We start from the raw sequence: 13,267 nt of genomic DNA on the forward strand, positions 1-13,267 counted from the left end.
GCCTCTCTTGGAATACCCCATGGAGGACCTTACGGTCTGCAAATAATAACATCTTGGAGATCCCTGGGCCTCAGGGAGATTAGGCTGGCCTCGACCTTTTCGGCCTTGGCCCCGGCCTGGTGGAACACTTGTTTAAGAGAAAATTCTATGAAAATGCTATATAGATGGTACCTAAAACCTAGTAGTTTGGCAAAAATATATAAATCAGAGAATGCAGAGAAAGAAGAAACATTTTTCCATGTGGTCTTGTAATAAGGTTAAAGCTTACTGGGAAATGATATATAATGAATTGAAAAAAGATGTTTAAGATAACATTTGTTTAAAAAACAACAACTCCAGAAGCTTTTCTCTTGGGAATTATGGGATCAGAACTACCTAAACAGTATAGAAATTTATTTATGTACGCAACTACAGCTGGTCTCATCACCTCCTGGCAAATAGAAGGGGAAGAAATGGAGGCAGTGAGAGATTTTACTTTCTTGGGCTCCATGATCTCTGCAGATGGTGACAGCAGTCACGAAATTAAAATACGCCTGCTCCTTGGGAGAAAGGCGATGGCAAACCTAGACAGCGCCTTAAAAAGCAGAGACATCACCTTGCCAACAAAGGTCCGTATAGTAAAAGCCATGGTTTTCCCAGTAGTGATGTATGGAAGTGAGAGCTGGACCATAAAGAAGGCTGATCCCCGAAGAATTGATGCTTTTGAATTATGGTGCTGGAGGAGACTCTTGAGAGTCCCATGGACTGCAAGAAGATCAAACACATCCATTCTTAAGGAAATCAGCCCTGAGTGCTCACTGGAAGGACAGATCCTGAAGCTGAGACTCCAATACTTTGGCCACCTCATGAGAAGAGAAGACTCTCTGGAAAAGACCCTGATGTTGGGAAAGATGGAGGGCACAAGGAGAAGGGGACGACAGAGGACGAGATGGTTGGACAGTGTTCTCGAAGCTACAAACATGAGTCTGACCAAACTGCGGGAGGCAGTGGAAGACAGGAGTGCCTGGTGTGCTCTGGTCCATGGGGTCACGAAGAATCGGACACGACTAAACGACTAAAGAACAACAACAGCTGCAAGAATGTTGTATGCCCAAAAATGGAAGGAAGAAGAAGTCCCGATGAGAGAGGAATGGCTACTGAAATTAATGGAGTATGCAGAAATGGCGAAACTTACCGGAAGAATAAGAACTCAAGATAAAAAGTTATTTAGAAAGGAATGGAAATGGTTTATTTGTACAAGCAAAGTGTAAACAGATTAAGACATTGGCAGGATTACTATAAAAACCTGCAGTTTAAAAAAGGCATATGAGATCCTTATGGCAATAGATGAATAAAAAATAAATTAAGATAATTTGGAGTATGCAGGAAAGGATGAAAATAAATGTAAAGAACCACATAAAGAGGGAGAAGGGAGTCAAAGGTTGAAGTGTTAGAATTATATTTGAATAAGTGTTGTAATGCATATAAATAAAAATTATTTTTTTAAAAAAAGAAAAAACAAACAAGGCCCAATGGCAGCCCCACATAGAGTACACTGCAGTAGTCCAGCCTCAAGATTACATGAATCACAGTGATTAGGCTATTCTTGTCCAGGAATGGCCATAACTGGCAAACCAGACAAAGCTGCTAAAAGGCACTTGTAGCCACAGAGGATGCTTGGGCCTGTAGTGACAAAGTACCCCCAAACTGTGCACTTGCTTCTTCAGAGGGAGTGCAATCCCATTCAGAACAGGTTCAGTGACTATTTTCATAGGGCTCAGCTCAATGTTCTTAATTGGATATTTTCATTGTGCCTCAAAGTTTGCTTTCTTCATACCTGTTCTTCTCAGCAGCTGCTTGCTATAAAAACTGCATCATTATTGTCATTTTCATTTCCTTCCTGTTCTTTAATTGGCAGGGAGTGGGATGCCATCACATCTCAGATCGTATACCACCTGCTGTCCCAGCCACCCATTCAAACTGAAGGCAATCAGATTTGTCCTCTGAATTGGCTTTGTGACAATTTTACATCACAAGGCAGATTTTCACTAAGGACAGGAAACATTGCTCTCCGTCTCAGTTGGTATTGGAAAAAGAGGACAATGTGGCTATGGATAGCTACAGTGCTCCATTAGTGGGCTTTCACTAGCGGCAAGGTTGGATAGGTGAATGCTCTTCTTCAGTTCACAGGGCCCTCTCAAGAATCACCAAAATAAGTGCTCATTATTTAACTGAAAATAGAACTGCAAAGGGGGTATGTGTGGTGTGTTTTAGGTCAGCGCTAGTTGGAACAAAAGCAGGAACAAAAACAACCATATACATTTACCTTCATTGTTAGAAGGCAACTACTGTTCTTTCACTGCACTATCTGCCCTCTTTTCCATACTGTAGATACTTAGAAAAATTCGTGAAAGTAACCATTGTTTGCATGAGTTATTCATTGTAGGGGATTGGTGGATGGGTCCTGTTAGATATTTGCTGCAAAAAGATCTCTGAGATGCTAAAAAGAATTATCCACAACTGAACCCTTTCAGGAAAAAAAACAGGTATTCCCTCTCTGTGACATGGTTTAAGATTAATAGAGAGACCTCTGGACAGTGGCGTAGCGTGGGTTGTCAGCACCCGGGGCAAGGCAAGTAATTTGCGCCCCCTAACCCGTGGATTTTAGCAGGGGCAGAGAGCTGCGAGTGCGAGCACCCCCCCAGATGTTGCGCCCGGTGCGGCTGGCCCCCCCTGCACCCCCCACGCTACGCCGCCACTGCCTCTGGGTGGCTAGTGTTAGAACATCTTAGTGCCAGTAAAAAAGTGAGTTTTTCCATGTCACAGTCCAACACAGAGCTTAGCATGTTTCAGCTCATCAATTTTATTGATTTTAAGTCCATTAACTGTGGACTGAATGTATGTCCTGCAAGTATTCCTACAGATGCTTGCACCCTACAGATGCAAAATATTTATTTGGAGCTGCAAATGGTACTCAATTACAAATTCTGCCACTATAAATCTGTTCCCAACATGTGACAGTGCCGGATTTAGGGTGGTTCTTCTGCACAGGGAGCCAAGCCAAGGGGCTGTAAAATTGCAGAGATCCATTGGGCGTACCAAATTTTGGCCTTCCACAAGGTGCCATATTATGAAAGATTACCAAAGTCCGCTCTGCATGTATGAACTTTAATAACAAATATCTCTTTTTAGCACTACTCTCTGCTACCTGATTCCCAATGAAATAGAATATTCTCACTGTGGTCTTTTTCAAATGACGAGGGGAGTAGAAATCTGATTGAGCAAAATGCAGATGAAATATGGCATATACTAAAAGAAGCTTTTTCAGAGTTTGGAGAAGCATGGAAAGTTAACTAGACATGCCCATTGATTAATGAAGAAATGAGTGTGTTGCAGATACTGTAGTTCCTTGTTGAATAAATGTGTTCACTTACTACTTTTGATTGAAGCCCAGTAAAAACATTTCATTATTAAGACTGACTATTTCAAATAATCCCATACTTTCATGCATGCATGTAAAACATTTGTGGGAGCTCAGTAAGACCTTTATTCCAGAGTTCTTAATACTTTAGTCCTGGGTTCTTAAAGAGATGAAACCAGTAGGGTCTCTGTTCACAATCTCTTTCCTTCACCTCTTGGGGCCTATCTATGTGATATATTAAATGCATGCTTACTTTTAAAAAGAAGAATCGGGGAAGGGAATCAGTATTTGGGCTGTATTGTTTGTAGAGGAGAGTCAAAGTGGAGGAGAGATAATGCTGCCAGGTTTATGCAGACAATTAGGAAAATCATTTTCTATAATAGCTGATGATCTGTAAGTTTAGATCTTTAGATCTCTATGTGGTCACCCACCCACACACATTTGTTGAAAACTGCTTTGATATTGGTTTTATGAAATTGTGGTACATATGAAATGCCCACGTTGGCATAAAAATAGCTCAAAAATAGCAAAAAAAGAGCTCAACAACTTTTCTGTCTGGATTTTCACTGTTTGAAATATGACACCCCTACCTAGGAGGGAAGCTGCATTTGACGGGATGGGTTTTAACTGGACAACAGTACAAAGGTTATATCCTACACATGCTTCAGTCCAAGTTTGAACTCTTCTGGGGCTGCTTTGGGTTAAAACAATGTTGAGGTGGGTAAGTGCAGGGATGATTGGGAAATCTAAACTTCTCTGTTAAGAAGACTAGAGCTTCATCTCTTGGCCTAATGTGCGGATTGGATCACTTAATTATCCACTGACTTTTGCAATTCCAAAATATCCCATTGTAGTTCTTGGCTAAAACAAAATTATTGAAATGCATATTCTGAGAGAGAACAAGTTCAAAATTCTCCAGAAGTTTGTCTAATTCTCTTTCATAGCCATTCCCTATGTAGTGGGAAGTTGGCCATATATTTGATGAAGATAAGCATTAAAAGTCCTTGGTTTTTTTAATCCCTTTTTTCTTATGTGTGCATGTTTCTCCCCCCCCCCAAATAATAATAATATAAACTCTTCAGGGAAGAAATGTTCTTCCCAAGTGTCAAGCCATTCATTAACGATTGCTGATGCATTCAGTTGTAGATTTTCTTGAGGCCAAGGATTTGTCTTTCTATTTTTTTTTAAATAAGATATTTATTAAGATTTTTTTTTAAGATATTACAATACGAAAAAAGGAAAAAAAACACAAAATAAAAATGATTAAAAAAAACCACTCCATTTTTCTATTACTTATTTTCCTTAGCTTGTTTCCCGGACCTCCTCATACCTCCCTTTTTTGTATTCCAGTTCAATTTGTTGGCTCAGCAAATCCTTACCCTCTTTGTTTATCCTAATCTTTGGTCTTAAAATACTAACATTAGATTTTTCCCTATTAACAACCCATTTTTCATATTCTTTCTAATGACTGCTTATGCAACCTCTTACAGCCACTGTTGTTGGTACAAGAAGAAGTGAAAAGAAGGGGTGCATGATTTCTGCTTCAACTTTACTGCCTCTGGTGTTTTGTGGTGATGATGGAAGACTTTTAGTGTTTTTCCCGTGCTGAGAAAAGAGAGTTGCAAAAAGAAGATGCCCACGTCCCTTTTCCCCATGTTATTTTTTAAATCTTAAAAAGTGGAAACATGAAACACAAAAAATCACTTACGTTTTGCACCTTCTTTACATGCTTTTAATATGCAAGGCCTCTTTTATTTGAACAAATTACTTATTTAGAAGTGTTTTTCCTTCAGCAACTTACTTGTTTACCTTTTCGTGCATTCTGAACAAGTGTTGCACATTCTCTTGATGGCTGTTGTGAGTACCTCAGCACACAGGACCACTCGCTGTAGCTTCCCCTCTCAATCTTCGTTGTATTCAAGATCACTGTGACATCTTCGCACCTTCTTCTCTTAGAGATGCAGAGGACCCAATGGCACTTTGTGAGCCTCCACAATTCTCATTCTAGTGAATGCGAAGATTTGCTAAGAAGAACATGAAATAAGCATTTTATACAACATATAGCTTGCATGCAAGGACATTGTTAGCTTGGGTGGTAGTACAGCATCACGACCCAGTTGTCCAAGACTCAGTTAATGCTAACAGCATAGGAAAACATGTTATTTCATTATTTCCTCTCTCTTGCACAGCAGCAGCAGCTAAAGAAAAAAACACATTAAATGAAAGAATATATTTTTTCCCATAAAGTGCCTTTCTTTCTAAGGAAGAACCCAGTTGCCCTGTAGCCCAGTCTTGTAGTGAACTTGAATTCAGCTCCTAACCATGTAATTAGTGGCAGGGACATATGAACCGGAATATTTAAAAGATTTGCACCAGTGTCTCCTGTGAAATACATTTAAAGAATTTTTTTCCACTTCTAGTGCATTTTCATAATTGATGCTGGTTTTATTTATTTATTGTAAGCTGCCTTGAATGTGTTTTATACAGAAAGGTGGAATATAAATTAATAAACCAAATAAACTGCGGTAAGCTAAAACCAAGTATTCCAGCTTCTACTGCATTTAACCCAGCTATTGTAGCTCTTGTTGCACAAGGATACAGTCAAACACCGAGTAGATTTTACCTGCCTTTACTTAGAAAAACATTAGCATATCCTTCAGGTTTATGTGACCAGACCACTGTTAATATCTAGGAAAGCTGGCTTTGAGGTTTGCTAAGGCTACCAGAATCTTTCAGGAGTTAATGCTGAGCTCTGGAACCCGAAGTCTCCTGCATAATACAGGAGCTGGGAATGCTTACTCAGTACCTATAGAGGAAATAGTCTGTTGGCATGCTCAGGCTGCCTTCTACCCCAGCCTGGGTGGAATCTAGACACAAATAAAAAATGTAGTGAAAATGCTTTTTTAAAAAAAGGTTTGAAAAATATATATTGAATTTGCCAAAGCTCACCATCATCATCTAGTGTCACATTTGTATAATGCACTTTACAACACACTTAAAACGTTTTATTTGCAGCTGTATAGCTGAGTCCCTGCATATTTTTGGAAATATGGTTGGTGTTCTTCTGCACCTTCTGTGTGATCTTGTGATCTGTGTGATCAGTGTGAGAACTCTGGAGAGCTGCTGTTTGTCATTGTAGAGCTGTAGATAAAACTAAGCTATAGACCAGTGTTCTGACACAGGGTAATACAGCTATCTGTGAGCATCTTTTAAAACTAAGGACATAGGGCTGGATTCAGCTAAGTAGACGCAGCAGCAGGAAACAGCACAGTGGGTCCCACCGGTGCAATGTTACTTCACCCCTCTCTTCCTGCTCCATGCCCTCTCATAAGCTCTTGGGGATCAGGAGAGCACCCAGAACAGCACGTGGGGAGGCAGAGAGAGGAAATCATTCCATCAGGCAAGCTGAAATGCTTGTGGTGACTGAACCATTGGAAGACGACAACATTGAATTCTTCCTTTAATTGTCTATTAGAGAGCTACACACCCTGATGGCTGGGACAAATGGATTTATTTCTTGTCTTCTAGTAATTATTTAATATCTGAAGAAGTGTGCACACACAAAAATCTTATACCAGAACAAGCTTAGTTGGTCTATAAGGTGCTACTGGACAATTTTTAATTTTTTAAATTTTCCCCGACTGCGTCAGACCTACCTGACTGTTTAATTACTGCAAGCCATGTACACTGGGATCCAGAGCACAAACACATCTGCATGTATCCTGGGTTTCCCCATGCTTTCTCTGCTATTTTTGGAAGGAACCTGAAAGGATCCATTGTGCAGATGGCCCTTCTAATCTTGGCTCATTGCTTATGAACTATCAACAGTGATCACATTAGAATGAACAGCATGCAGGTGGGTGTAGTATCTACAGCTATCAGTCATCCTTCCAGAAGAGAAGAGGCTGATGGTTTTTAACGTTTTCATTAATTTAACAGCTACTGAAAATTTCCATTAATAAACTGAGTTCCCAATTATTTGATTATTGCACATTGTATGATAAAATGAAAGTGGCACCCTAGTAATAATACAACTACTTATTTGAAGGTAATTACTGGGCTACAAATATGAAATGTGTCCAGCATTATGAAAGCCAGCTGAAGCATCTGCATAGCTTAATCCCAGCAAGCAAATGACACCCACCCAGCAGCATTATATTGTGGCCTGTCAGGTGCTTGATTATCCATTGTCTCCCAAGTCAGACGGATGCCAACAGCAAGAGGAGCAGCAAAAATTCTGTATTCAGTACTGTATTTTTCGCTTTATAAGACGCGCCTTTTCCCTCCTAAAAAGTAAGGGGAAATGTGTGTGTGTCTTATGGAGCGAATGCAGGCTGCGCAGCTATCCCAGAAGCCAGAACAGTGAGAGGGATTGCTGCGCAGCACTCCCTCTCACTGTTCTGGCTTCGCCGCGCGCAGCCTCTTCAGAGCAGCGGGGAGCCTTCATCCCGCTGCCCTGAAGAGGCTGCGCAGTTATCCCAGAAGCCAGAACAGTGAGAGGGATTGCTGCGCTCCCTCTCGCTGTTCTAGCTTCTGGCTTAGCCGCGCTCTGTCCCTTCCACCACCTCCCTCAAAAGCCAGCAAGAGCCGCTCTCCCTTTAAAGAGCGCGTGGCTCTTGCTGGCTTTTGCAGGAGGTGGGGGAAGGGACAGAGTGCGTGGCTCCTGCCTCTTCACTCAAGAGGCTTTGCATTGCTTTCGCTGAAGCCAGAAGAGCAAGAGGGATTGGTGCGCACCGATCCCTCTTGCTCTTCTGGCTTCCAGGATAGCCACGCAAAGCCTCTTGAGCGCAGTGGGAGCTCTCCTGCCTCTTCGCTCAAGAGGCTTTGCGTTGCTTTCTTGTTTCTTGTTTTTCTCCTCTAAAAAAAAGGTGCGTCATGGTTGGGTGCGTCTTATAGAGCAAAAAATACGGGTATATGCTTATTCTGCTTCCATGGTATAAACAGGTAATAATTCTTTCTTCAAGAAAGAGAGAGTTTTTCATTTAGCTAACAGGAAATAGAAGGCTTCTTTGTGGTAAGAGAAAATGGGCACTCCTATTTCCGCCTCATGGGATCCGGGTGGCGCTGTGGTCTAAACCTGATCAGGGCTTGCTGATCATAAGGTCGGTGGTTCAAATCCCCATGACGGGGTGAGCTCCCGTTGCTCGGTCCCTGCTCCTGCCAACCTAGCAGTTCGAAAGCACGTCAAAGTGCAAGTAGATAAATAGGTACCGCTCCGGTGGGAAGGTAAACGGTGTTTCCGTGCGCTGCTCTGGTTCGCCAGAAGCGGCTTAGTCATGCTGGCCACATGACCTAGAAGCTGTCTGCGGACAAACGTCGGTTCCCTTGGCCTATAGAGTGAGATGAGCGCGCAACCCCAGAGTCGTCCGTGACTGGACCTAACGGTCAGGGGTACCTTTACCTTTATTTCCTCCTCAATAAGTTTGGATGAGCACCTCACATAAATGCTCTACAAACCAACCCCTTTCATGTCCTCATATGGTTTGGTGCTCTTGAGAGGCAAGAGTCTTTCCAAAGGCCACCTAAGCTCTTTTTAGATGTTATAGTAGAGCCAAGTTAACATATTGCAGGGTGGGGAGCACCAGTATAGAGGCAAATTCCTCTCCAAACCAAGGCTCACTCTTTGGAACATGTGTGGAAAGCATTATGTCTATGCATAGGGATCTCTACATGTTTTAATCATCACATCTAGGTATGTGGAGGAGCTTTCTATTACAGTTCTGCCTCTTCCCCCATCACATTGTGCACCCATTCAGCCCTAACAAACATCTGAAGAGTGTAAGTGTGAAGCCATATGAAGGCTGACTTTATAAGTTGTTTGAGGTTCAGCATGGTAGCTACCAATAATACTGAACTTCCTTATGTGAAGTGCATAGATACACATAGGTGCAGCAGTTTTAACCATGACAACATAGTCATAGAAAGGCATCCACTCAGTTCTGTTTTTAGTAGCTAGTGACCGTCCTGCTGTAGTAACATGTAACATATGAAGTGGTCTTCATGAGCCAACAGTGAGGAAAGAACATAATATTATATTGGTTTGTTACTGAACTTGTATTTTTTGTTACCAGACTCATAATTTGGGAACACTGAGATTTCCTCTAAACTTCCATCACAATCAGATAAATTAATTCCATACTTAAACTACATACTTAAAGTAGTCAAGGTCTGGAAATGTTTTTTCTCATGCAGTACATGTGAAGACAGTTTTCCCCCACCTCTTTTTACCACCCACTGCAAGTAGCTAAATCCATTTTCAAACCTCATGGCTGTGGCCCAGATTACTAAATGAAGATCAGAAATCCAAGAATCATTATGCCAATATAATAAAGAAACCAGAAACTGAAAAGCTTATGAAAGTTAGGATGAATTTTAAAAATGACAAATAAAATATTTTGAATAGCAAATAATTTATGCAAAATATGTTACAAAATCTAGGATGCTAAATAAATAATACAGTGTACTCTTTTTTGACATTTTGTATTCCCATATTTCTTTTTAACAATATTCCGAAGGTAATTTTTCCCCAATAATAGTTGCTTTATACAAATGGTGGATTTCATAGTTTTTAATTTTCTTTCATGAAGTTACTGTAAAATATTTGGGAGAAGTATTGAGAAAAATAGATTTGTGGTTAAATAATTTCTCTTTATTTATATATAAAAAGAAGATATTTGTTACTACTGTATGAAACGTTTTGCCCTAACCTTTTGGAAAACCCAGGTAATTCTGAATACTTATCCCTAGTCAGAACCCCAGAGGATGAATCTTTTAACTTATGTAACCTTCCATATTTTTAAAGTAATTGTACTGTAACCTCTGTTGCTATAGTCCAGTGTTGTTAGCATTATTGAAGCTAAAATATGAAGATTTCCTTCTCAAAAACCAGTAATTGGGTGGCAGTCAGTAGGTTCTGTATGAACAGCTAGAATTCATGACAAATTTATTTAGATTTTAGACATCTTAAATATTTAAATATTATTTAGAGGTCTTTCTCTATAATTGGTTCTGTGATACAATAAAACATTTCTTACTTTTTGGTCAATAACTTTCCTTATTAAGTTACCTGTAAATATAGAGGAGAGGGAGATAATCTCATTATGGTTTGGGGGGCTTTCTTTTTTCTGACTTATTTTTGTCACCTTTAACTGAATATGGAATTAAAGTAGCTGTAACCTGTAGGCAATCATGAGCACAGATCCAAATTGGGGGCTGGTTCCTGCATTAGCTTAAAGGAGGACCCAACTGCAAGAAGGTTGGATGGTGGGTGCATAAATGCCTCTTATTACACTGGTTAGGCAATAAGATAATGCGGGTTCTGCGTGTAAAGGGCACATCCATATGTAGTTCCAATTCATGTAGTCTTTCCCACTTGGCCACAGCTGTGTGTGTGTGTGTGTGTGTGTGTGTCAGATGATGTCAATCAAATCTAAAAGCAAATGAGCCTGTGCATGGAACATTCAGGTTATATGCATGTTGCAGAATACATACAAAGGTGCAAATATGCATGTGGGAAGGGTAGGAGGTTAGGTAATATGTGAACCTGCCCTTAAAATCCATTTCTGTGGCTGTGCCAAATAAGGATCTGTGCCCATGACAATTGTTTGGAGGATTAATTTACTACCTCTTCATTCAGTCAGAGATAACCCCTAAAAAGGGCAACATGACTGAACCCTATCCCCAAAAGGATATGTGTGACTTGTCTCTACATTTTATTCTCCATCTGTAATTTGTTATGTCCAAATGGCATTTCCAAAAGCCAACATTCAGGCCTCTTTAGATAACTTTTTATATGCATTGTACTATGCATCCCAAAACTTATTTTAAATTGTAAAACCAGGGAATTGGCTTATTGGCTAATTTTCAGGATGAAACAGCCATAAAAGCATACTGCTGGTGCTTGTACTGATTGAATACTTGAAGAATTAAAATACATCTAATTGTCATGGCTACCTAGTTGCTTTATCTGAATTACTTAGAAACTAACTAAAACTGCATCCTGGTCAGCCATTAACTGAATGTAACTTTGTTGCTGTGGTTACTTCCTTTGTCTTCAATGCTCTTATTCTCTGTGGTGTGTTTTTCTGTTTTTCTGATGCAGTACTACATGAAGGAATAGGACAATGAGTCATTCATTCACAGATGCGTTGATAAAATATCCCTCTTTATCATTACATTTCATTGCTTTACAAACCAGGCTGCAATACAAGGCAACAGTTAATTCTGAGAACTGTTTTAAAAAAACTTTGATTCTTTTTTAATAGGAAAAAAAAAACATTGTCTCTGTAATCTTGTACAATCCACCCCTCCATTTGGTTAATGGATTATTTCTGGAACAAATAGATAGAATTTCCTGCACAGTCAGTGTGATAACAGTTGTGCAGATTTTGCACAGCACAGAATTTCAGAGTGAAGTTTTCTTTCTGGGCACAAAAGCAGTAACAAAACAGTTTCTACGAAACTGAGAAACTCTGAATATAACACAAGATAAAACTTTTGTTAATTTAAAATTTTAGAAACTGAAATTTGCAAAGTAAAATGTAATTAAATCATGGTCCTGTACATACCAGTACATCTCAGTATATTGAAACTTTACAATATGAAAAAATACATTAGATCTGTACAGTTTTGTTTTTTTACAGGTAGGTAGGATGAGTTTTGAAAAAAGATTTATTTTAAGGATTGTACTCTGTTTTTAAAGTCAAAAAATACTGCACAACTTAGCTAATTATAAATTGTAGACATCAAACAATCTGTATCTGAATGTGTAAATTTCAACAGAACAGGAATTTTTGAATCCATTACTGAAGAAATCTTCATTTCATCCTTCATGTGAAAAAAAAATGGTGGCAACCCTTGGCTGTATTTCAGGCCACTGAATGTATCACTGATTTCGTGCTACCGTTGTGATTGTGCTCAGATCCAAATCAGTCTCTAAGTGTGTTTCCATTGTTTCTTCCTGTGCATTAGATTCATAGGGCTTATGAGCAAGAAGTTCATGGTGTACACCACAGTAACTTATTGTAGGCTGGTCATATGCAAGAAATGTTGACACGTTCATAGATAAAGGTATCTAGAGGTGGAAATAAATATGAAAAGTAGTTAGTAAAGAGGCAGCTGAGCACTAAACTAAATGTAATATTGAAGACCATGATTGCATTTTCTGCTTTTTTTTACAGCTTCATTAGCAGCTACAGAAGGGAGGTGGGGGAGATTCGAATAGAATTGTGATGCTGGGGAGAAGGTTTTTTTTCCTGTTTCCCCTCTACATTCTATACTATCTATTAAATATCTGTTTTTCACATAAATGAACTCTTAACTAGGAAAAAAACCAAGCTGTCTCTCTCCCTCCCATCTTTTTAATTTCATTATCGATTTGATACTCCATTGTAGACTACTTGGTCTCTAAATCTATTATCCCACAAATATTATCCCACAATGGTAAAATGTGGACATTTCTTTCATAAATGTAGTCATCTCCCACAAAGACTAATGGTAGTTTAGCCAGACTTAATTTATTTCAGCTAATGGTATTTCATCATCATTAATCTGTAATAGATTGTTTGAATACATCAATTACACAAATGTTTCACCAATCCATGAACCACTTAATACAGTTTTCAAATTAATACATTTTTACCATTGTTACAGCCAGAAATACTTTTTTCTTTTATTGCTACATGTATTATTTTATTCCATTTCCCCCCAAATATTTTTTCCCTGGACTGTTTTCATAATAGTAATCATCCCCTCTACTCCAATTGCTGTTTGCCTGATGGGACAAATAATTTTTCATTAGGAAAATTTGATAGGGGATAGGGTTAACTTCGCTTTCCAAATACCATGGTCCTCATTGCATCATACACT

At 39.3% G+C, this 13,267-nt stretch overlaps 2 protein-coding genes across 6 annotated transcripts in view; one reads left to right on the forward strand and one right to left on the reverse strand.

The window, feature by feature from the left end:
* Positions 1-13,267, forward strand: part of CTNNA3 (catenin alpha 3) — a 559,480-nt gene that overhangs the window by 137,425 nt on the left and 408,788 nt on the right. The window lies entirely within an intron of this gene.
* LRRTM3 (leucine rich repeat transmembrane neuronal 3) overlaps positions 9,848-13,267 on the reverse strand; it is a 98,475-nt gene continuing 95,055 nt past the window's right edge. The window contains exon 3 of the mRNA XM_081190923.1: positions 9,848-12,473. Within this exon, the coding sequence (XP_081047049.1) occupies positions 12,285-12,473 (189 nt within the window). The 3' untranslated portion in view covers positions 9,848-12,284. The remainder of the gene's footprint in view (positions 12,474-13,267) is intronic.

This window comes from Podarcis bocagei, assembly GCF_964188305.1.
Source record: "Podarcis bocagei genome assembly, chromosome: 4".
Taxonomy (NCBI): Eukaryota; Metazoa; Chordata; class Lepidosauria; order Squamata; family Lacertidae; genus Podarcis; species Podarcis bocagei.